This window comes from Peromyscus leucopus, chromosome 4 (genome assembly GCF_004664715.2).
Source record: "Peromyscus leucopus breed LL Stock chromosome 4, UCI_PerLeu_2.1, whole genome shotgun sequence".
NCBI classification, from domain to species: domain Eukaryota; kingdom Metazoa; phylum Chordata; class Mammalia; order Rodentia; family Cricetidae; genus Peromyscus; species Peromyscus leucopus.
The window spans coordinates 9,213,937-9,239,066 of NC_051066.1; the positions used below are offsets into that span (position 1 = coordinate 9,213,937).

At 54.1% G+C, this 25,130-nt stretch overlaps 1 protein-coding gene across 4 annotated transcripts in view; it reads right to left on the bottom strand.

Annotated features, from left to right (window-relative positions):
• Positions 1-1,250: 1,250 nt before the first annotated feature.
• The window catches only part of Lrrc8a (leucine rich repeat containing 8 VRAC subunit A), a 28,825-nt gene continuing 4,945 nt past the window's right edge, over positions 1,251-25,130 (bottom strand). For all 4 annotated transcript variants that reach the window (XM_028883227.2, XM_028883225.2, XM_037204595.1 and 1 more), the window contains exons 3-4: positions 8,302-10,466; positions 1,251-3,122 (exon numbers count right to left, since the gene is read on the bottom strand). In XM_028883227.2, coding sequence (XP_028739060.1) covers positions 2,847-3,122; positions 8,302-10,458 — 2,433 coding nt within the window. In that variant the 5' untranslated portion in view covers positions 10,459-10,466 and the 3' untranslated portion in view covers positions 1,251-2,846. The remainder of the gene's footprint in view (positions 3,123-8,301; positions 10,467-25,130) is intronic.

Below are 25,130 nucleotides of genomic sequence, written 5' to 3' on the forward strand. Positions count from 1 at the left end.
GCCACATGGTCCAGAAGGAAGTGGGAGACTGCTGACCAGGCACATGCTATGGTTTGAGCTTGTAACCCCAAATCCATCTGTTAGAAACTTAATTCCACTTGTTTTGAGTTTCTGATAAACCGTCAAGTGGCCCTCGCTGCTGGTTCCACAGGTCTGGCTGGCCCACACCATAGAGCCCACACTGGCTCTGTCCTCTGGCATCCGAGATTACAGCAGTGGCTATACTGCACCCGAGTCCACCACGGGAGGTAGGCAGAGTTGGAGTGTTCGGTCCTCCCGCATGAGCGGGTCAATGCCTCTCCTGGGAACAGGCTAGCCCTCCGACTGCTGTGATGTTAGGAAGTGGCCTGTCCCCCTCACTGGGTACAGCCATCAATCAGATCCTGGACTTCTTACCTCCGCAACCGTGACCCTAAAAGAGCCTTCCTCTACAGATCACCCAGGAGTGAGGAGTACAGCCCAGTGGACGAAAAGAACCCTTGCTCAGCATGTTCAAGGCTTTGGGCTCCATTCCCAGGAATGTCCTCCCCCCAGTCCATGTACCACGGTTAGGTACTACAGCCATAGAGAACACAAAGTGGACAGTAAAACCACGGCTCCTTTAACAAGCCTGCCCACGACATTATTACTCCAATTTTACAAATGAGAGGGGGAAAAAGAAACCAAGGAGGGGAAAAAGCCAACAAAAAAATTAGGGGAACTGAAGTCTCAGTTGAGCTGAGCTCTGAAGGCAGTTCTGGAAACCAGGGAGGCCTCCCCTTGGTCACTGCCAGCCTTACCTTTGCAGAACCATGGAGACTTGGGTGTTGCAACCCCAAGCATCTTCTGAAAGCAGGATAGAAACGCCCACGGCACAGATGGGAATATGGAGGCCGCAGAGGGAGAGGTGGCCTTAGCTTCATGCACAAGACAACTGGGCTCCAATAAAGACTTCTGGCTACTAGCTCCCATCCAGATGACTCCCGGCCCCAACCAATCAAAGCTCATGAGGGCCCAAACAGGTGCCTGGGACAACAGAAAATGCACAGGCCACAAGACTCCTGGTCAGGAACTGTGCCTGAAGCATACAGGTGCACCGTCCAGCAAGTGCCCTCAAAGGTAGGTACCCTAGTTTCACAGGGTAGAGAGGGGAGCAGGGCTACTGTAGGACCCAAGAAAGGGTCCTTCAACAAACTAGTCAACCAGGACCAAAACACCTTAGAGAAGTGAAGGGACAAACCCGCCTTCTATGGCATGGAGACCTCCAGAGGCAACTGTGTTATAGATTTATTGGATATTTGACCCATGTGTAACGGATTGCTTCATGGTCGACAGAGGCTAGTGTGCAGTATTTCCAAGGGTTACATCCAATGACACGACGCAGAAAACACAAATGGACGGACAGACATAGTCGTTAAGACAAGAGACGCTAAAACGTGCCTTAGTGTCCATGTGATTGATCTAAGGCGAGGCCCCTTCTAAAGTGGGGACCCTAGTGACTGATCTAAAGCAGAGTGGCTCACTGCCACTAGGCGCTAACTGTACTGTGTGCAAACCAGATGCCCAGTATAGAGACTGGCTGGAACCAAAAACTGGGAACCTGCCCCTCGCAGTGGTGACCTCTCCGTGCCCAACCTGCCTCTAATGTCTGTTCTTCACGAGGGACCAGATGGTGACAGAGCCAGGGTAAGCAGCAGCAGAGGCGAGTGTGGCATGAGCAAACCCACGACACACGTGGGGACAGTCTGAGGGAGCAGCTGCCCGGGCTCCTTAACACTGTGCGTGAGGGGCATGGGGGGGGGGGGCAGGGATGGAGCACCGTTCATCTGGGGATTAGCCAGCCCGAGTCTCCTCCCTTCTTGGCAGCTCCAGAGCTTTCCTTTTGGCTGACAGCCACCTAAAGGGCGCCTGCCAAGACCCATGGAGGAGAAAAAAATAACAGGACACCAAAAAAACCCTAAAAGCAAACAAAAATAAAAGCCCTGCCCCAGGAGAAGAGAAGAACAAACAGCACTCTGGACCAAGGTCAGGACAGACTGGGAAGACCTCCTGGCCCACACCACAGGGACAGGAAGTCTCCTTCAATGTCTTGCTGCTTTGCTCAAGGGGAAATACCACCCACCCTGAGACTTCCAACTCACTGGCCTTTAGTGTCGTTTTTTTCTTTTCTTTCTTTCTTTCTTTTTTTTTTTTTAAATACCCAAACCATCATTTTCAAAACTTAAAAAAAAAAGACTAAAAAAAAAGAAAGAAAGAAAACAAAAACTAAAATTGCTTCAAAAACTGATGGGGCAAGCCCCAGGCCTGACCCTTTCACCTGGAGGCCTGGTCTCCCACAAGCGCTGCTGCCAGATCCTAGCCCAGCGCCAATAAGGAGACCATCCTGCGCTGGCTCACCTTGCCCGACTCTGCCTGCGTCTGGGTGGGCGCTGACTCTGTCAGCATCGCCCGAAAAGAAAGAGGCCAACACTGCCAGGTTGCTTAAACTCTTCCCACAGAGCCAAACCGTCTTGGGAATGTCTAAGTTATCTGCAGGGAGGAGATGGGAGGTGGAGAAAAATAAATACCCAGCTCTAAGTTACTGTCCCTGGGTCTCTGGTGCCAGCTCAGCCCGAGGCAGAGATGGCCCCCAGGGTGAAGACCCTGATTGTCCAAATACTGTACTCTGAGACTAGTCTCAAGAGTCTCCGGTCCCCAGCAAGTGCCTGCCCTGGGTGTATGAGCCCCAGAGGGAGAAAAGGGGCCAGCCCCTCAATTCCTGTCTTCTGCCCTGGCCCAGCTCACGCCTGGCCTGGGCTCTGCCTGGCTGGACTGCCCACTTGGCCTGCGGGCCTGCTGAGGGTCCTTGCTGCTCCTCCGGGCTGTGCTCAGGCCTGCTCCTTGTCAGCTCTCCAGAGCCGCTCCTTCACCTCGGGCGGCAGCGTGCTGAACAGATCCTCCTCCACCACCAGGCCACTGCGCTTGAGCAGCGGGCACTCGCCCAGCTCCACAGGCAGGCATTCCAGCCGGTTGCCCCGAAGCTCGATCTGCGTCAGGTTGGTCAGCTCACCCACTCTCGAGGGCAGCGACTGCAGTACATTGTTGCCCAGGTGCAGAGCCCGCAGCTTCCGGCACTGGAAGAGCTCTGGGGGGAGCGCCTCGATCTGCAGGAGGGAGCAAAGAGCCAGAGTGAGGTGTGCGGCTGGACAGGGCCTTTGGGCTTTCTCCAGAGCCTGACAACCCTTAGTGTGGGCCCAAATCTGGCCAACAGCTACCGGTAGGTAGGTATTGCCTCTGCAGTCACTTCTTCCAGGAAGCCATCCTGACTTCCTGGGTCCTATAACATTCATAATGCTAATCCTTCTGCTTGTCATCTCCTGGTCTGTGGGCTCTCAGAGTGCAGGGTGGGTCTACCCAGTACCTGCCTTAAGAGGCACATCAAGCTGGCAGCTCCTGCCTGTCCCACTCACCTCCACATCCCAGGGCCAGAATCATGTGGGTGCTGGGAATTGAACCTGCATCCCTTGAAGAGCATCGAGTGCTCCTAACCTCAGAGCCACCTCTCCATCCCCCCAGATGTACTTATTTTTATGTGTGTGAGTCCTTGACCACATGGATGTATGTACGGGCACCCATGTGCATGCCTAGTGACTGTGGGGGCCAGAAGAGGGTGTCAGATTTCCTGGCACTAACAAACGGTTTTAAGTTGTCATGTGGATGCTGGGACTGACCCAGGTCCTCTGCAGGCACAAGTGCTGACAAGCACTGAGCATCTCTCCAGCCCCTCTTGGCTGGTTTGCTTGCTTGTTTGGAGACGGTCTCACTACCTAGCCCTGGCTGCTCTAGAACTTGCTATGTAGATCAGGACTGGCCTCAAACCCACGAGTGCCAGGACTAAAGGCGTGTGCCACCATGCCTGGCTTAAATTTCTCTCTCTCTCTAAAAGATTTATTTATTATGTATACAGTGTTCTGTCTGCATGTATGACTGCAGGCCAGAAGAGGGCACCAGATCTCATTACAGATGGTTGGAAGCCACCATGTGGTTGCTGGGAATTGAACTCAGGACCTCTGGAAGAGCAGCTAGTGCTCCTAACCGCCGAGCCATCTCTCCGGTCCTTCTTTCTTTTATTTTATGTTTTTCAGACAGGGTCTTACCATGCAGCTTTGGGTTTTGTTTTGTTTTCTTTTTTTTTTTTCCCGAGACAGGGTTTCTCTGTGTAGCCTTGCACCTTTCCTGGAACTTGCTTTGGAGACCAGGCTGGCCTCGAACTCACAGAGATCCGCCTGCCTCTGCCTCCCGAGTGCTAGGATTAAAGGCATGCGCCACCACCGCCTGGCCCAGCTTCCCCATTTCTGAACCACAAAGGTTGGACTAGAAATCCTTCTCATCTCCAGCATTCCAAACTCAGGACCTTTTTTCAGTCTTGGACCTTAACCTCATAGTTCTGCTCTCTTATGAGCACCTTAGTTTTCTTGGTAGGGAAATGAGTGTGGCTATAGCCTCAGCACCAGAACAGGAGGACCCCACTGATTTGTCAAGATGTCTGACCTGGGTATCCAAAGCTACCTCTGCTATGGCCAGAGATGGGGTAAGGTGGCGGCTACAGGTTCAAGTTCAGGGACATGAAAGTCAAGCACAGACAGGAAGTGGACTCTGCAGGAAGGACCTGGGGAGCAGCGCCACCCCAGAACAGCCACATGGCCTTCCTGCCTCCTCCACCCCTCCACCACCACACATCCTGTCACCTGCAATGATACAAAGTCAAGGGCGGTAGCAATGGTCCTGGCCAGTGAGTGGCAGAGTCAGGTCCACTCCGAGTTAGTCTGTGCTTCCAGAGACCCCTTCTTCAAAGTCCCCTCCCCAGAATCCCACCACCACCACCACTCTGCCTCCAAGCACTCCCTAAGCCTCAGAGAAAAGTGCAGGTCCTTTTGGTAGCTTGGCCATGGCCACGCCTGCCTAACCTTTTAGACTTGTCCCTGGTCCACCGAAGGCTTAAAGTTGTTTCCAGTCACCCTGAATGCCATCTATCCTGTCCCTTCAGGAGACCTCAGTGGCTCCCTGACTGGTGTAGAAATGACCTCAGGTCCACTTGGTCTTCAGGAAAGATGACCCTTCCAGGAGCCTCTGGGCTGCCCCCTCCTCCATGGCTCCTCAACCTTCCTGACCACCATCTGGAAAAGTGCTCCCTCTGAGCTCACATAACCTAGCCTCTGCCCTTCTGCCTAGCCTTGCCTCTGGCCAGTCACAAGCTGGATCCACATCTGTCCTTTCACTGATTCCCCATGCATAAGGAGCCATATGCTCCAAGCTGACCTCGCTTTTCACCTCAAAGTTCAAGACCCCTCTTCATCTTGGAGCACAGCAAGGATGACTCTGAAGTCTCAGGACAATTCATTGAGGGCCCAACACAGGATGTACACTTCATCATTCCTCTGAAGACCCGCCCCACCTCTCAGGTGCTGAGAACCACCTCACACTCCCTCCCCGTGGGGACCCATGACTCCACCTTCAAAGGCTCTCCCAGATCGTCCTCACTTCTGTCCCTAGCAGCCTTGTGGAATTCAAGCCTCCCACCTCACTGCCCACCCTACTGTAGTCTCAATCCAGCAGCCCTGCCTGCCTGTAATTGGTCCAAGCACATTTTTTCCTATAAAAGGCCTTTCTCTGGGTACTCCCGGGGGTGGGGACAGGATGTGATTAAGCAATGTGCTTAACAGGGTGTCAGAGGGTCCCCTTCCTCCTAAAGAACAACATGCCTCCGCCAGCTCCTTTCCTAAGGGGTGACCTCAGCCTACAGGCACGACACTAACAGGCAAGCCTGGTGTGAGAACCCGGGGGTGGGGGACGAGATGAGGCAAGGCTGAAAGCTGTCCTACACCTTCCTGAACCCTGCAGGAGGGCCTGGCCCAGCACCTAAAGCATAGCCTACCTCAGGGTGAGGGATGGAGAGTCCATTCCAACTTCCTGGAGTAACCAGGCTCCAACATTACGCCGCAGGGAACCACTTGGTACCCCACCCCACATTATAGAAGGGACTGGCCTGTGCAGTGCTTCCCAAACATGTTTTGTTTGGGTTTTTGCTTTTTTTTTTTTCCTTTATGGACATCCACTTCGCCTTTTCAATGGGTCCCACTATAGTGAAAACAACCAGAGTTGGGCCACCATCCTTGAATACTCTCAAATATACATAAGCCATAGCTGGGCTGGGGAAATAAAGATTGTCCCAGTCCCTCTGACATGGAGGATCAGGATGGCCTGCACTAAAGGTGAGCAGCAACAAAGGAAGGAAGCACCTAGGCCATCACCAATTTGTGCCACATTGAGGCGAGTCTTGAGCTAGAGATCCACTGTCCTCCATGTCTGAGGCTGGTAGAAAGAGCGGCCGGCAGCAGCAGGAGGCTGTGGTAGGAGGAGGCTGCGGCAGCAGGAGAAGGAGGCTGCAGCAGGAGGAGGCTGCGACAGGAGAAAGCAGGAGGAGGCTGCGGCAGCAGCAGGAGGAGGAGGCTGCGGCAGGAGGAGGCAGCAGCAGCAGAAGGAGGAGGCTGCAGCAGGAGGAGGAGGCTGCAGCAGCAGGAGGAGGCTGCAGCAGCAGCAGGAGGCTGCAGCAGCAGGAGGAGGCTGCAGCAGGAGGAGGAGGCTGCAGCAGGAGGAGGCTGCGGCAGGAGGAGGCTGAGGCAGCAGGAGAAGGAGGCTGCAGCAGGAGGCTGCGGCAGCAGGAGGAGGAGGCTGAGGCAGCAGGAGAAGGAGGCTGCGGCAGCAGGAGGTGGAGGCTGCAGCAGCAGGAGGAGGCTGCGGCAGGAGGAGGCTGCAGCAGCAGGAGGAGGCTGCGGCAGCAGGAGGAGGAGGCTGCGGCAGCAGGAGGCTGCGGCAGCAGGAGGAGGAGGCTGCAGCAGCAGGAGAAGGAGGCTGCGGCAGCAGGAGGTGGAGGCTGCAGCAGCAGGAGGAGGCTGCGGCAGCAGGAGGCTGCGGCAGCAGGAGGAGGAGGCTGCGGCAGCAGGAGAAGGAGGCTGCGGCAGCAGGAGGTGGAGGCTGCAGCAGCAGGAGGAGGCTGCGGCAGGAGGAGGCTGCAGCAGCAGGAGGAGGCTGCGGCAGGAGGAGGCTGCAGCAGCAGGAGGAGGCTGCGGCAGGAGGAGGCTGCAGCAGCAGGAGGAGGCTGCGGCAGCAGGAGGAGGAGGCTGCGGCAGCAGGAGGCTGCGGCAGCAGGAGGAGGAGGCTGCGGTAGCAGGAGAAGGAGGCTGCGGCAGCAGGAGGTGGAGGCTGCAGCAGCAGGAGGAGGCTGCGGCAGCAGGAGGAGGCTGCGGCAGGAGGAGGAGGCTGCGGCAGGAGGAGGAGGCTGCAGCAGGAGGAGGAGGCTGCAGCAGAAGGCAGCAGCAGGAAGCTGTGTGTCGGGGGTGTGGTGTTGGGGTCACACCTGCTCAAGGCCACCACAACCGTCACTCAAGAGCCAGCAGAACTTAAAGGCACAGAGGCGGTGGCGGAACTGGTGCTCTGGCTCCGTCTCCTGCCCCCTAACCTCAGGCTCCCCACCTCTGACAGGAAGACATCCTGAAGGCCCTGAGTACAGCGGAACTGCCCCCCCAACATCAGTGGCTGCAGCCTGGTTTCCCCCGGAGGCTAGACCACAAGCCACAGAAGTGCCCTGCCCTCCACCCCAATCTAACTGCCCCGTTACTGCTTGGTGGGGGCTTTCGTGTCACACAAAGAGCTGGGGCAGAGAGGCCACCTACGGTCTCAAGGGCATTGCTTCCCACATGCCAGGCCCCGGTCTGCATAATTCTTCTCCAGAAAAGCAGGTGGGGATGAGCCATGCCACTTAAGCCCGACTTTTCCCGCCACAAAAGAGAGAGGGACATGAGCAATGGTGGAGCTACAGAGACCATCTGCCTTCACCTCAGCCAGCAAAGCCGCCCTCAGAGCTTCTCTTGCTGAGGAGACCCAAGCTGGGCCCTTGGCTCGAAATCTCATTGGAGACAAGCTGAGGGAGACAGATACCACAAACTCCAGGTTAAGACCTACCTCCCACCAGCCTACTCCAAGAGAACCTTGGTCTTGGGACTCCTGTGTTATGTACACCCCTGAAACACAGGCCCTGCCTGACCACACCACTCTCGTGGCAGAACTCTGGGCTTATGTGACAAGGACAGACTCCCAGCCCGAGATTCTGATTTAGCAGATCTGCAGTGAGGCCTAGGAATCTGGCTCCTGAACAAGTATCCGAGTTTCCAGAAACAAGTGAGGACCTCAACCTCAGAAGCAATCACTGTCCGGAGGCACTAGTTCTCCTGAACGCCAGCCCGCCCTCCCGCCCGGCAGGCCATCCTGGGGCAGACCACTCACCCTATTGGCCGTGACAGCCAGGTTCTGGAGGTTCTGCAGGAGGCCGATGTCAGCGGGAAGGAAGGTCAGGTTGTTGTGGCTGAGGTCCAGGTAGCGCAGCTTGCGGCAGTAGAAGAGCTGGGTGGGGATCTTCTCGATCTTGTTGCGGTTCAGGTAGAGGCGCTCGAGGTTGGTGAGGTTGCCGATCTGGATGGGGATGTAGGCAATGTGGTTGTACCACAGCTTAAGGCAGGTGAGGCGGTGCAGATGCTGGAAGCTGATGATCTCCTCGATGGTCTTGAGGTTGTTGTCCTTGAGGTCAATCTCCTGCAGGTTGTGGAGGCTGAAGATGGAGTGAGGGATGCGCTCCAGGTCACAGCGGATCAGCTCCAGCTCCGTCAGGTTCACCATCTTCTTGAGGCTGTTGAGGACGATGAGCTTGGTGCCCTCGTTGTTGATGGAGAGCTTCTGCAGGTGCACGCCCACATCCGTGACCACCTGCGGGAGCTTGCTCAGGTTGCTCTTGAGGCGCAGCACCTTGAGGCGCTTGAGCTCCCGGAGCCCGTCGATGACAATGTAACGGTTGTTCTCCGCACTCAGGTTCCCCGTCAGGTGCAGCTCCTCCAGTGTCTTCAGGCTGTAGATCCACAGGGGGATCTCCTTGATGTCGGTGAACTTGATGTGCAGTGCCCGCAGGTTCTCACGCAGGAAGGCCAGAGCAGGGGCCTCGATCTTGGCTGCTGTGTGGTAGAGCCACAGCTCCTTAAGGCCCGTGAGCTGGGCGATGCTGGGCGGGATGGTCACATCGGGGATCAGTTCCAGCTTCAGGACCTCCAGCTCGACCAGGTCAAACACAGTGTCAGGGATGCCACTGAGCATGAAGAGGTGCAGCTCCAGCTTGTCCTGGGCATTCTTGGTGAGCCGCTGCCGCAGCTTGTCCAGCGTCCACTCGTTGTTGAGGTTCAGCTGTCGCAGCTTGTTCTCGCTCACTTCGGACAGGAAGACGGCAAAGCGCTTTGAGTAAAGCGGGTCATATTGGTCGATGAGGTGCAGCATGAAAGCGAAGTCGTTCTTGACATCGGGGATGTCGCTGTAGCTGCTCTCCTCTCGGATTGACTCAAACGAGTACTTCTTGAGGGAGCGCCGCAGCATCCACCACAGCGTGTACATGCAGATGAGCCCATAGAAGATGACCAAGCTGATGTAGAAGGACGCCAAGATCTTGAAGAGCGTGGCCAGAGGGTGGGCACACCGGTAGGTGCGGTAACCCGTCAGGCTCTCGATGTCCACAGTGCAGTCCACATCGAACTTGATGTTGTGCACATAGTAGACAGTGTAGCAGATGATGAGGATGAACTTGATCACCTTGATGATGGTCTGCCGCATGTAGAGGCGGTACACGATGTCCCCCTCCTCCACGTGGGTCCGAAACTTCTTCACCTTCTCAAACAGTGCCTTTGCCTGCTCCCCTTCCTTCTTGTCCAGCACACCCGTCTCTGATCGGTCCACGATGCCCTGCTCAATCCGAGACTTGGTCCGCTGCAGCATGGGCACAGTGGCCTCCACGTCCTCGCTGACTGTAGATGACTTCTTGTCCATGGAGCCGTTCATCTTGCTGAAGGCTGGCTTGGGGTCACTCTCCTCCACCACTGTCTCGGACAGGGCCCTTGTGGTCCACGGCGAATCGAAGCACTTGAGCAGGATGGACACAAAGTGCTCCAACTTGGAACTGGTGCGAGGGAACTTGAACCAGAAGTTGCTGCAGGCCAGGAAGATGAGGGTGTGCAGGAGCACGAGGTAGGGGAAGTACTTGGCGAACCAGTGCAGGCGGTTCTCGTAGCACACGGCGTCTACGTAGTTGTACTGGTGGCGGTCTAGGTCATACTTTATGCCTGTGGGGCCTGTGTCGGTAGCCGGCGGGACTGTGGAGTTGGGGTAAGTGGGCTCTGGGCTGGAGGCTGCCCAGCCCCGGAAGGAGTCGTTGCAGGAGTCTTTGGTGACCCACTTACATGGTAGGCAGATCATCTTGTCCTGGGTGACTTGCAGTGTCCCCCCAAAGACAGCAATCATCAGCATGACAATGGAGATGTAGTCAGTGAACACATCCCACCATGGCTTCAGGATCCGGTATGCTGGCTGGGTGTCCGCAAAGTAGCGGAGCTCTGTCACCGGGATCATGGTTCACCCTGAAAGGGACCCATAAGAGGAAGTTACCACAGGCAGATCACAAGTGTGCACCCCAAGAATGAGGGAAGAATATACAAATTCCACCACTGGAGCTGGTCGGTGGTGGCACATGCCTTTAATTCCAGCACTTGGGAGGTAGAGGCAGACGATCTCTGTGAGTTTGAGGCTAGCCTGGTCTACGGAGTGAGTTCCAGGACAGCCAGGGCTACACAGAGAAACCCTGTCTTGAAACAAAAGAAACCAAAACACATCTGCAAGTTTGTACACAGTGGGTGTAGGTCCAGTGAGGGACTCCCAGGGGTGGGGTACAGGAGGGAGGTCCTGTGTGACTTCCTGTGAATACCCTGCGGTGTGGAGCAGGGAGCTGTAAACAGCAAGTCCAGGAGAGTCTCCCCAGAGCTCCATCTGGCTGGACTCGGGAAGCCTGGGAATCTACAGTGGTTTCTGTGCCCCAAGTGGTTAGCCCACTGAGAAATGCTGGACCAGAAGCTGCTTTGGGGAGAGCCAGCCTGTGCCCCAAACACGGGTGGAAGGGGTCCTTGGTATCCCTGAACACTCTGCCCGGAGGCTGAGCTGCCTCTGTCTACAGAACTGTAATGAGTGGGGGGCAGGAAGCAGCTATCCCTGGAAGTTCGCTAGAGGGCATCTGGAAAACTATGAAAAGCAAGGGATGGGGAAAAGGCTTGCTCACTCGGCTGCCAGGCTGCCCAGTGCACACACTGACTGATAACTCATCTGAGACAGGGTCTTCTATAGCTGTAGGCTGGCCTCAGACTCATCAGCATAGAGCCAATAATGACCTTGAATTTCTGATCCAGTCTACTCCCTAAGCCACTACACCCAGTTTATGAGTTGCTAAGGATCAAACCCACAACTTCCTGCACGCTATACAAGGGCTATATCACCACCCCATTTTAAAAAGTAAAACTGTGCTTTTACTTAACCGGTACTTCGGTGATCAGAATCTAGAGTTCACACCAACTTTAAATACTGTGTTAGGTAGGTCTCACTGTCTTGGAAGAGGAGGGGGACCCCCTGGGGAGTGGACCCGGCTACTGCATTTTCACACTGACGCTGATCATGACAGCAGTAACAGCTCCTTCAGTCTGTTGAATCCTCTCCACAAGTGCTAAGTGCTCCCAGCCAGTCTCTCGAGGGCACCTGAGGATGGCCATGAGGGAGGAGGCATTCGGGCCTTTAGTAGGGCTGGCAATAGCTACAGTACAGGGCAGGCTCCTCCCACACTGGCTCTGCTGGAATCTCTCCGCCTGTCCTTTAGCCCATTCCACAGATAGGGGAAAATAGAGTTTCAGGGAGGTAAAACATCTGCCCAATGGAGGTTTTTTTTTTTTTTTTTTTGGTTTTTCAAGACAGGGTTTCTCTGTGTAGCTTTGCGCCTTTCCTGGAACTCACTTGGTAGCCCAGGCTGGCCTCGAACTCACAGAGATCCGCCTGGCTCTGCCTCCTGAGTGCTGGGATTAAAGGCGTGCGCCACCACCGCCGGGCTTCCAATGGAGTTTTTTTTACCAAGTAAAACACTGTCCTATTCCTCCTGGCTGAGCTCAGGCTTCATTGCTCTATGGAGTTTGCCCTCCTCTTGCCTAGGGTCCCATGTACAGGAGGTGCCTGATACACATGGTACTGAAGAAACCCTCAAAGGTGTCCAGCTTCCCCCGCCCCCACCCCCGGGCTCCCATTGTTTAGGTCACCTCAGGGCCAGCAGACAATACCGGCAGCCACCCAGAGACAGCTCTCCTGGTGAGGCCTGGACTCTCGGGCCAGGATGAGCGCCTATTCCACAGGAAGGCCCCAGCCCTCTAATGACCAGCTGGCTTTGTACACCACCCACACCTCTGGGAGAGAGGGGCACTGGGGTGGGCTGGAGAGGGCGGGCTGAATCACACAGCTGACCTCCAGCTGGGAACCACACAGGGTATCTTTCCTGCCTCCAAGGCCTCATCCAGGGCAGCTGAAGATTGGAGAAGGGGAGGGGTTAGACTGGGCCCGAGGGAGTGAGGCATCCTGTCCCACTCATTCAGGAGACAGGAAGGGATAGAGAGCCAGCCATTTGGGGTAGGAGCAGCTTCCGGCTGTGGCTTCCATTCCACAGTACTTCCTTTGATTGCTGGTGAGAAGTTGAGCCTGTTAGTTCATGGGGAATATCCAGCCTCCTTACGAAAGACAAGTTCAGCTGTGTGCCCAGCAAGGTAGTAGTAATCAGGCTCCAAGACGCAGGTAAGGGGCCCAGGCTCTGAGAGGTCAGACCAGCTAGCTACCTGAAGAAGGAGACACTTCAATCCATCATGCTCATCCACCTGCCTCCTCCCCCATCTCCAAGTTCATCCTGGATTCTATTCAGCCTTGGCGAGGCCCTGTGGGGGTAATGAACACATCCAAAGTGTCCCCCCACCTCAGGCCAGAGTGTGGGTTAACCCCAGAGCTGAGAGGGAAGAGGACGAGAGCCCAGAGGAGTCCTAAGCCTAGTGAAGGTGACCTGAGTGGAGGGTTACCTCCTACAGACAGTCAGTCCTATTACTTCTGCAGTTTGAGCTGGCATGATCAGCTACCCCTGCACCTCTGGGGCCAGGCGCTTCTTCAGCACAGCAGTCCATAGCACTCTCAGAGACAGGGTGGGAGTGGGCAGGGATGGGTGTGGACCTGGGTGTGGTGGGCAAGCAGTTTCAGGTGGCTGTGGCTTGGGTAGGGCCAGCAAGGGGTGACCCCTCCCACTTCCTGCCTCAGGGAGGGTCTGGAGCTATAGGGAGTGGTGAGGTGCAGTACCCTCCGGCACCCAGGGAGCCCGATGAGTGAGTAAGCACCCACACTGGGAGCAGCTCTTCATGCAGAGGCTGGGGAGGGGGCCCAGTCCAGAACCCACTGTGGTGCCCATGGCTTTCCCAGCTGGCTCTGGGATATGAAAAGATGCAACTACCATCAATGCGGCCATTGTCTCATGCCTGTGTCGGCCAGTGGTGGGGAACAGGGGAGCCGTGGCTCAGCTGTCCTCACCATCTGCTGGCACAGCCTCTTCGTCTTGCAAAACAGAAACTCGGATGTTAGTCACCGACTCCTCCAGTCCCCAACACTGGCAGCTACTGTCTATCCGTCTCCAGGAACTCGATGGCTCTAAGTCTCTCTGGAGGTCATGTAGCTCTGCCCTGCTGCCTGCCATCATGCTACCCCTTCCTTAACTGGGACTCCTCAGGGTTCATCATGTTGTAACCTATGTTAGACGGACTTCTGGTTTTTCCAGACGGGGTTTCTCTGTGGAGTCCTGACTGTTGTGGAACTCACTCTGTAGACCAGGCTGGTATTGAACTCAGAGATCCACCTACCTCTGTCTCCCAGGTGCTGGGATTAAGGCATGTGCCACCACTGCCAGGCTTATGGGAGCTATTCTTATTCAAACCACTGCAGAGAGAGACAGAGACAGAGAGAGACAGAGAAAGGAGACAGGAGTTACAGGCAGTTAGTTCTAAGTCACCTGACATGGGAACCAAACTCAGATTCTCTGCGAAAGGAGCAAGAGCCTTAACTGCCAGGTCATGTCTCCAGCCTCTATTTTTCTCTTAAAAAACAGATTTTATTTTGAGGCACGGTTTCACTATACAGTCCAGACTCGCCTCTCCTCAGCAATCCTCATGTGTCAGTTTGCTAAGGGCTTAGATTGTAGGCATGCAGCCACACTTCATGTCTTCCTTAAGGCTCAGGATTCACATACAGGCTTAGAGCAAACTGCACACCTACGCACAGTGCAGCCCAGACAACCCACGTCCCCGGGGGCCACTCCAATGAGCAGCCCCACCTGGGCTCACTTGGGTGCCCCTGGGTGTGAAGTGAGAGCAGCAGAGGGATAGGATGGGTACATGGGGTAGAACCTTTCTCAGGAAGGGACCTGAAGACTGTCTAGATTCTCTGTTTTCCTGTCTGGAAGGGAGCAGAGACTGCAGGAAATATGCCCATGTGTATAAAATATGGGTCAAGGACTTGAAAGGCAAGTGACAGAGCCCAGTCTCCTGCCCCCTCCTTTGTATGCTACCCCAGCTCATTCAAGCAGGGCCTGGGTCCTGGGGATACTGTCATCCCCACAGGCACCCCTTGTCCTGACTCCTGCTGCGGCAGCGGCGGGAGAGACCCATCTCAGTTTCCCAATACAGTCAGGCAGGCCATCATGGAGTTAGGTAGGACCAAGGCCCTGAGCTCCAGAGAGGAGCAACAGACTGGGGCCAGGATGGCTCTGCTGCTCCCTGGCTGAGTGACCTTGGACAGGTGGCTTGACCTTTCTGAGCCCTGACTCCTTTCTGACAGTGTCAGGTTCTGGGCCAGAGCCTGGAGGTGGGAGGGAGGGGCAGGTGAACAAAACAGGTATGTCTGGACCCCACCCCAGGGCAGGCCTTCCAACACTTGCTAGTGAAAGGAAAGTTATGTGGGAGAGGTCAAAGAGGACAGGAACAGGAGGAAAGCCTCTGGGGCGCCCAGTGGAGAGACAGATGGGGCTCAGCACACAGTAGGTGGGCAAACAGCCAAATGGGAACTGGGAAGGAAGAGGCTCTTCATGAGCTGCAAGGAAAAGCCAGTCCATACACTAAGGATATGCCCCACAGTGCTGAGCGTTACCTCTGCACCCACGGGAGGTTTTCCACGGAGATAAGGAGCAGAGACCCAAAGTGGAAGCTTAGGCTTCTAATCAACATGCATTTTCCTTTTGATTACAAAATTGTATGGAGCCCATGGTCATGGCTCGATATCGAGTGCTTGACCAACACGCACACACCAACACACACACACACACACACACACACACACACACACACACACACACACACTCTGAGGTGAGGTTCAGGAGGCAACAGAGAACGGGTCAAGTCAGGTCTCTCCCCAAGAACAAAGATGAAGGGTGTCAAATAGGGCTGAGGAATGTCAGAAGAGGGCTGGGCCTTGCCTTGCTACAGCTGTTTCTATTATTTTATTTTATTTTTTGGTTTTTCGAGACAGGGTTTCTCTGTGTAGCTTTGCACCTTTCCTGGAACTCACTCTGTAGACCAGGCTGGCCTTGAACTCACAGAGATCCGCCTGGCTCTGCCTCCCGAGTGCTGGGATTAAAGGCGTGAGCTGCCACCACCGCCTGGCTCTTACTTTATTTTTTAGAAAAAGGGTCTCACATAGTACAGGTTAGCCCCAAAATCGCTATGTAGCTGAAAATGACCTTCAACTCCTGATCCTCCTGCCTCCACCTTCCCGGTGCTGGATAACAGGCAGGTACCACTACACAGTACCCCAGTTTATCCAGTACTGGGGTCAAAGCCGGGTGTCATGCATGACAGGCAAGCAGTCTACCAACTGAGCCACATCCCAGCCCTATTTGTTCTAGCACAGATGAATCAATGTCCTCTGGAGACTGTCACATGGACGGGAGGCAGACAGTATGGTGGGTGGGAGATCCCTGAGGGGAGAGAAAAGGCTGGCAATTTCTGTATATCACGGACCATTTGGGGCACATCCCAGGCCTGTGTGCAGAGTTTGGGGTGTGGGAAGGTGGACCAAGGATTTCTCAAGCAGAATGAGCTAAGAAAAGAAAGGTAGGCAAGTGCTTGAGATGGACTCCTAGACAGACACACCGTCCTAGGAGTAGTCATCAGTGAGCAGAAGCAGGAAACTGTGTGCCTGCTATAGGTGATGGGTTAGATATTTGTTAAAGGACCAGAGGATGAAATACTATACAGCAGACAAAAGTGCATTTGTGAAAACCACATAAGGACACAGGGACAGAAGCATGTATGCTAACTACGTAAAGGTGGTAACCAGAGGACTGCTGCTGTTACTCCGTCTCACTTCCGGCCCAGTTCTTTTCATTATAAACATATGTCATAGTCACATAAATGCGGGAAAAGAGTTCATTCTCATTAGATTCATTTATTTATTTGGAGAGGGCTGTAAGTGGAGGTCAGGTCAGCCTGTGGAGGTGGCTCTCTCCTTCTACCATGAGGATATAGGTATTGGAGTCAGGTCAGCCTGTGGAGGTGGCTCTCTCCTTCTACCATGTAGATGTAGGTATTGGAGTCAGGTCAGCCTTGGCAACAGCACCTCTGCCTGCCTCGCCGCCTCGCTGGCACTGCAGTCCTCTTTCCTATTGGTTCACCTGGCCTCCAACTCACAGAGATCCACCTGCATCTGCCTGCCGAGTGCTGGGATTAAAGAAGGGCACCACCTCATCTTCTTTTCTCGATTTTCAGAGATGACATTTTTACCCAGTGTGTTGGGGACTTTGAGAGAAGATGGCAACTTCTTGAACTACTTGTTCAAAGGGGGTTCTTATACATGTAGTGCACCATGATCCCAGCTCTGCACTGACCATGTCTCTGTGAGTGTGGCATCACTGAGCTTTGTTGGCAGGCACGTTAAGACTGTCTCTCTCTGGTACAGGGAATCACATGTGCTCACATGAGTCTCACATGTGCTATATGAGTACCCTGCCACTGAGCTGCCTTCCCAAGCATTTCCAAGCTTTGCTTCAGGTTTTTTGTTTGTTTGTTTGTTTTTGGTTTTTTGAGACAGGGTTTCTCTGTGTAGCTTTGCTCCTTTCCTGGAACTCACTTGGTAGCCCAGGCTGGCCTTGAACTCACAGAGATCCGCCTGCCTCTGCCTCCCGAGTGCTGGGATTAAAGGCGGCCGCCACCGCCACCTGGCTGTTTGTTTTGTTTTTAAGATTTATTTATCCATGTATTTTATGTATATGAGTGGTCTGTCTTCATGTAAACCAGAAGAGAGAATCAGATCTTATTACAGATGGTTGTGAGCCACCATGTGGTTCACAGGACTGAACTCAGGACCTCTGGAAGAACAGTCAGTCCTCTTAACCACTGAGCCATCTCCCCAGGCCCCTTGCTTCAGGTCTTTAACTCACTGGGATTCATTGTTGTAGCTCAATGGAATAGGTTCTGACCATGTGAAACTTGAGGCTGGCACAGTTTCTAGGCCTCATTCTTTCCCCTGAGCTGCAGAAGTAACTGTGTCATGTCTGACATTTCCAGGTCTGCAGACTTTCTTTGCTCTGCCCATCTGTCCTGTCAGATCCCTGGGACCCCCACGATGGAAGGAGACTGAGCTCTGATGCAGGATTGACACTTTCCTACGTGCCTAAGCTATTTCATTATATAAAAGGCACCAAGCCGGGTGGTGGTGGCACACGCCTTTAATCCCAGCACTTGGGAGTCAGAGCCAGGTGGATCTCTGTGAGTTCGAGGCCAGCCTGGTCTACAAAGTGAGTTCCAGGAAAGGAGCAAAGCTACACAGAGAAACCCTGTCTCGAAAAACCAAAAAAAAAAAAAAAAAAAAAAAGGCGCCAGCCCAGGGGCTGGTCCTCTCCCCATCCTCACACTTGTGAAGGTCCAGCAGGCGGCAGCAGCTACTGTGGGGGTGACTACAGTAGTGGACACAGCCCCTCCTTCCAGCCGGTATACACTCTTTCTGCCCAAGGGCGCTGTCCCTGAGCATGGGGAGCAGGCAGCCCCATCCATGCCCTAGAGACACAGAAATGTATTCTAAGCAAGCTGCAGAAGGGTCAAATAAACCACCCAGAGAGCCACTGCTCTCCCCTAGGCGGCAGGCAGATGGTAGGGGAAGGGTAGGAAATCGGTGAGTTCAAATTCATCTCCAGCACGAAATCATCTTGTGGCCCCAAGCACATAATTTAGCCTAAACATCTGTTATTGTAGCTCTGAAACAGGAACGTCCCTCTTCACAAACCTGTATGCAACGACCAGATGATGTCCCGGAGACACCAGCCTAAAAAGAACTTGCTGACAAGGACACGAGAGGTGTGATCCCCAAAAGCAGCCGGTCAGGACAAGGTCACTGCTGCCAGGTGACGCCAACAACAGTACCAAGAGGTCAAACTCAAAGAGAGCCACGTCTCCCGGGGAGTGGGGGAGCTACTGGGGACAAAGTTCCCGAGACAGGGGCGGGGAGCACTGCACACAAAGGAATGTCTGCAAGGTGAACCCTCCTGAGATAGAGGCGGGGAGCACTGTACAGAAAGAAAGGAATGCAGCCAACATCACCCCACCCCTGCCCATCCAACACCCTGCCCTGAGCCACCGGCCTACACCAAACGCAGTGAGAACGAGGACTTTAAGTTACACGGATTACTACAAAAGCAAAGAAAAGCTCGCCGGTGGCAGCAGCGCACACCTTTAGTTCCAGCACTCGGGAGGCAGGAGCAGGTGGATCTCTGTGAGTTCAAGGCCAGCCTGGTCTACAGAGTGAGCTCCAGGACAGCCAGGGATACACAGAGAAACCCTGTCTTGGAAAAGAAAGAGAGAGAGAGTGAGGGGCAAGTGAGCAGAGTTTATTAAGGAAAAAAATAGCTCTGCAGCTAGAAGATGACTCAAGACGAGTTGCGCAATCTTTCTTGTAACTAATTTCATTTATTTAGTGTGTGTGTGTGCACCGTGCATATGCAAGAGCACAGACCAAGTGCAAGTGGAGGTCGGAGGACACTTGAGGGAGTCAGCTCTCTCCTTCCACCATGCAGCCGCTGAGGAATGGGCTCAGGTGGTCAGGCTTAGAGGCACCCTTACCCATCGGCCCATCCTGCCATCTGTCATCTACTAAAGCAGTGGTTCTGAGGGCTGTCTGAAACAGTGGAACGATGGGAAGGTCTTTAGGGATGCCAGGCAGGGTTGTGGGTCCATGCACTAAAGCAGTGGTCCTCAGGTTGTGGGTCACAGCCCCTTTGGGGGTCAAACAACCCTTTTACAGAGTTGCATACCAGATATTTACATTATAATTCATAACAGCAGCAAAGTTAGTTATGAGGTAGCAATAAAAATAATTCTATGGTTGGTGTCCCCACACCATGAGGAACTGTATTAAAGGGCTGCCGCATTAGGAAGGTTAAGAAGCACTGCTCAAGAGCATAGGGCTGCCTGCATGAGCTGTAGCAACCGACTACATACCTGTTCTTACTCCAAAACAGTCCATCAGTTTAAAGAAACAAACCAAAACAAACAAAAATCCCTCACTACTGCATGTACGGAAAAGCACATAAACTCCATGAGGTTAAGTCAGAGGGTGGGTAAGCTTGTCTCTTCCACATCTTACTATTTAAATATGTTGAGTCTGTAAGTAGGAAACACACTTGGGAAAAAGTTGCCTTCAACCTTGTGTGACTACTGGGACTATCAATGAAATGACAAGGACAGGATGCTACCACACGAGGAAAGGTCAGCCCTGTGCCCCGCCACCATGTGACACCACAGCCACCACAGCCCTCATTCTAACGGGCAACACACAGGGCAGGAAGAACCTGGAGAGGGGAGCATCATTTAGTCATGTCCGCTCTGCTGTCACAACTGTAAGGTAGGACCATGGCTGTCCAGAGTGTCACTGTAGGAACTGAGGAGGACCATGGCTGTCCAGAGTGACACTGTAAGAACTGAGGAGGACCATGGCTGTCCAGAGTGTCACTGTAGGAACTGAGGAGGACCATGGCTGTCCAGAGTGACACTGTAAGAACTGAGGAGGACCGTGGCTGTCCAGAGTGTCACTGTAGGAACTGAGGAGGACCATGGCTGTCCAGAGTGTCACTGTAGGAACTGAGGAGGACCATGGCTGTCCAGAGTGTCACTGTAGGAACTGAGGAGGACCTTGGTTGTCCAGAGTGTCACTATAGGAACTGAGGAGGACCATGGCTGTCCAGAGCGTCACTGTAGGAACTGAGGACAAGATAACGTCCTGCACTTGTTTGAAACCTGGCACAGGCAAGACAGCATGGACCCACAACCCAACCTGCCATCCCTGAGACCGCCCCCTAGTTCTGCTGTTTCCGTCTGGGTGAGGGTGGAGTTTCTTACTGGTTCTAGGGCCCAGGAAAGGCCCGAAGAGACAGCCCTCAGGCGTCAGGCCCCATCTCCACCCAGAGCCCCCCTTTCCCCCCTGCCTCCTGTCTTCACTCCTCCCCCCACACCTCTTCTTTTTCCTCAAGAGGGGTCTATGTTGCCTGGGCTGGCCCCAAAGCCCTGGCATGGATGATCCTCCTGCCTCAGCTACCTGAGCAGCTGGAACTACAGCAGTGCACTGTATTGCACCTAATTTCCTGCTGATGCTTCTTATACACACACACACACACTCACGGGGTCAGAGAAACTACATGCTGCCCCTTCCATCTGCAGAGAGACCACCCAAGCATGCGCAGACCTTACAGGACTTCAGGCAGCTCCGACACCTGGGCCACAGCCCTCAGGAGCTGGCAAGCATGCAGGGCACAAAGAGCCTTTTGTTGAACACAAACAGAGCCTAAGAGAAAACTTCCCTGCAGGCAGGAGGAGGCTGGCACCCTCCCCGAAGCACAGATGGGCCGCCCGCCGTCCCTCTAAAATGCTCTCAGGGAGGGGAAGGGCTGGTCCCCAGAGGCCCTGTCAGACAGTCTCAGGCCCCACGGTCTCAGGCCTATGAATCTACCTCAGGGTTTATGCTTCTTCATGTAGGGGCTAGGAGGTAAGAGGAGGTCTCCCACTCCTGTGGTACACAGCACCCATCCTGGCCAGACCCCCACCCCCAGCTGGAATGAGTCAAAGACTGTGGGCTGGGGACTTACCCTGCACACAAGGGCACTCCCCCACTTCTTGGAAACAGCCTAGGGGAGACAGCAGGCTGGAACAGCAGGCTTAGAAGTATTTGAACTGCTCTCACTTTAGGGCAGGGCTTCCAAACAGGTCCGTCCTCTGCAGACCTGCAGGGGTGTGGCCTGTGTTCTGGTAAAAGGTGACAGGCAAGGGCCACCTCCTGGACTACCCCCACTGGCCACTGGAATCCAGTACGCAGTGCAGCAGGTGAGGCTCAGACCCACTGCCTGCCCTGCTCTGTGCCCAGCACTTCTTGCACCTTAGCTTTCAACAGCCAGGCAAACCTTGGCGGCTCCAACCTCGCCAGTGAGTGACCTGAGAAAAGAATCTCACCTCACCTGTAAAACAGGCTGTAATGTCTATTTCCTCGGGGGGTTATAGTGGGGACTGAATAAAGCGGTCCCTAAAAAGCATTTGGATCATGCCCACGCAGTAAAAATGCTTACTACAGCTATTACCGGGGTTGTTAGAGATGGTGCCCGGGCTGCCTCTGATTTTGTGAACTCATGAACTCCTCCTGGACTACAGGCACATGTCACTATTGCTGTTGCTCTCAGAACAGAAGGGCTGAAAAGTCCCTTTACAACGTGAAATCAAGGTCCAGAGAGGTAAATGGGAAGATGACACAGATCTGAGTTGCCACTATGCCAAGCAGTCCCTAAGACAACAGGTCTCCTGGGCCCCAATGCACCCACAGGCCTTTCAAAAGGCTTCTTAGGAAAAGCCTCCTTTTGCCAAGGCATGAGCAGCATGAGGCCTTTGCAAATACCCTGACAAGTCATACTCAGGAGCCTCTAGTATTTCAGGAGTTAAGAAAACACTGGAGTCTGGGGTCTGTGTACCTGGGGACAAAGCATCCTTGAAGACTGGTAATGAGCTGCCATGAACATCTTCAGTCTTCTGAGACTGTTTAAGAAACGGAGGTGTCGCCGGGCGGTGGTGGCGCACGCCTTTAATCCCAGCACTCGGGAGGCAGAGCCAGGCAGATCTCTGTGAGTTCGAGGCTAGCCTGGTCTACAGAGCGAGATCCAGGACAGGCATCAAAAACTAAACAGAGAAACCCTGTCTCAAAAAAAGAAAGAAAAAAAGAAAAAGAGAGGAGAGAGAAAGAAAGGAAAGAAAGAGAGAGAAAGAAAGAGAGAAAGGGAGAGAGAGAAAAAAGAAGGAAGGAAGGAAGGAAGGAAGGAAGGAAAGGAAGGAAGGAAGAGAGAAAGAAAAGAAAAGAAAAGAAAAGAAAAGAAAAGAAAAGAAAAGAAAAGAAAAGAAAAGAAAAGAAAGAAGCGGAGGTGTAAGAACCCTGGACAAGCTTGTAAACACATGTGCTGGGGCCCAGGGGAATAAGGTGCTGGCCTGGCCCAGGCAGGCAAGGGGACCCAGCCGGAGGCAAGCTGTCTACCCACTCCCCGAATAAGAACCCAGGGAGCTGGATGCCCACAAGGCCAGGATTCTGCCACACCACCTGAGCTGCTGGGCGGCACATTTGTCGTGCTGTCAGAGAGGGCACGGGTTTGGCAGCTGCGCCTCTGAGGTGGGCGAGCACGTGAAACCATGGAATTTTACAGCCACTTTTACACCGGAGGAGCGTCACACCAAGTGTGTGGCTGTAATGCAGCAAGCAATTTAATTTTGAGATTTCAAGCCCTCAAGAGACAGAAGATAACTTACCGCAAACCAGGAGGTGCAGCTGAAACACACCGAGAGAGCCCGGGGCTCTGTCTGTCTGTCTGTCTGTCTCTCTCTCTCTCTCACACACACACACACACACACACACACACACACACAGAAACACTAAAACACACACACACTCACACACACAGAGAAACACACACAAACACACACACACACAGAAACACACGCGCGTGCGCGCGCGCGCGCGCGCACACACACACACACACAGAAACACTAAAACACACACACACAGAAACACTAAAACACACACACACACACACACACACACACACACACCCAGCCTGGTTCTAGAGGGCGCTCCACTCCACTCCCTGGGCTTCATTCACCAAAGATGGATTCTGTCCTGAAGCTAAGTGGCTTTCTGGTCAGTGACCCCAGCACAGTCTGCAGACACCAAGCCTGAGCACACATGCTGGGGTCACGCTCTGAAAGCACCCTCAAGGTAAAGAGACAGAGAGGAACCAGAGGGTGGAGCAGACGAGCACGGGCCACCACGCCATGACTTCCGTTTCAATCCCGGTGTTGTGTTATCACCTACAACTGGAGGCCAGTGACCGCGTCCCAAGCCTGGCCCTGTCGGTCCCACTCACGAGGCTGGGGTGGAGGTGAATGCAGTGACCTGGTAGGGCTTCTTAGCACCGAGGATGTTCCTGGAGGGGAAGGTGCTGGCGAGGAGGGGAAGGCGAAGTGGAGCCATCAGCTACTCAGAGGTCAGCTCCTGTCTCTCTAGAAGCGGGGAAACGGCAAAGGAGAGCAGAGGAGGACCTGGAGGGCAAGGCCGGGGAGGACCTAGGAAAACCAGCAGGTGAAGTGGGCACAGGAGCTTGGCAGAGAACTCAGAATCTGCCGAACAACACTCCACAGACTCCAGCTGCCGGACTTGACATGCGCACTCTAAAAATCCCTGCTGGTGCTGGGGTGGAGGTGCACACCTGTAATCTAGCACTTGGGAGGTAAAGGCAGGAAGAGCAGGAGTTCAAGGCCAGCCTGGGCTACATGAGATCCCATTTTAAAAAATGTTCTCATGTCAGCTGTGCCCAACAGATCTGTAGACTCTGACCACTGGGGAGCCCTTCCCTTACTGTCCAACCCTTGGGATCTATGTCTGAAAGGAACACTCTGCGACCAGGACAAAACTGACTTTAGGTACTGTAAGGATAAAGCGAGTCAGGGCTAACTTATGACTCGAGTGTCTGTACGGGACAGAGAGGCATATACAGCAATCCGATCCCACTCAAATGCCACACGTCTCCCTGACCTGCACCTGGGTCCCAGCTCAGGCAGACAGCAGAGGCCGAAACTGGCAGGCCAAACCTCAGGCCAGCATGTGGTGGCTCTTCTGTCCAGTTTCCAAGCAGAGAAGGAATTCCCATCTCACACAGGCACTTCCCACTGCTCCCTGTTCACCACTGTCCAGCAAGGCAGGCTCCAGCTCAGGCCTCCTCTCTCCCGGGACAGAGTTCCTCAACAACCAACAGGAAGCTCCCACAGGGTAAAGCAGTCACTGCTGGCCTCGGTCCCATAAACAAGAGTACGAACAGCACCACACACCGGGCGTTTTCCACCTTCCTCTCTGATGTCAAGGCCCCACACCAGCAGGAAAGCCCAGCAGGGCCAGGGCAGGCCCCAGGGGTGCTGTAGCAGGAATGTGCCTTCTGTCTGCCGGGCTCAGCAGCCTGCCTGCATCTGTCCGAGGAGAGGGCTCTAGAGCTGGCTGCCCTTCCAAAACACAAGAGAGCCAAAGCAGACAGCCCCTGAGTGCCCTGACTTTCGTGAAGCAGGCAGGCACCAGAGAGGAGATGTTGTGGGGGTCTCCGAAGACAGGGTCAGGACTTTACCTTCTCTTTGACATTAAAATCTAAACAGTATAATACAGCACGTCTACAATTCCAACCCCCTGGAGGCTGAGGGAAGAGGATCAAGAGTTGGGGCTGAAGAGATGGCTCAGGAGTTAGGATCACTTGTTGCTCTCACAGAAGACCCAGGTTCGATTCCCAACACACACACACACACACACACACACACACACACACACACACACACACACACACGCTGCAGCTCACAACTGTCTCTAACTCCAGTTCAAGGGAATCTGAAGCCCTCTTCTGATCTTCAAGGTACCAGGCACATCCATGGTGCATAGACATACATGCAGGTAAACCATTCATCATTCATACACATAATACAACTTGAAAATAAAAAAAGCCGTTTGAGGCTGGCCTGGGCTACATGGATGTTGAAAGCAGCAGCAACCCACCCCCCACCCTACCCCCAGGATGACTATTTCCTTAAAGTCCAGGCTGGGGGTGGGGTGGGGGCTCTTACAATCCTCCAGGAAAAGCTGAGGCA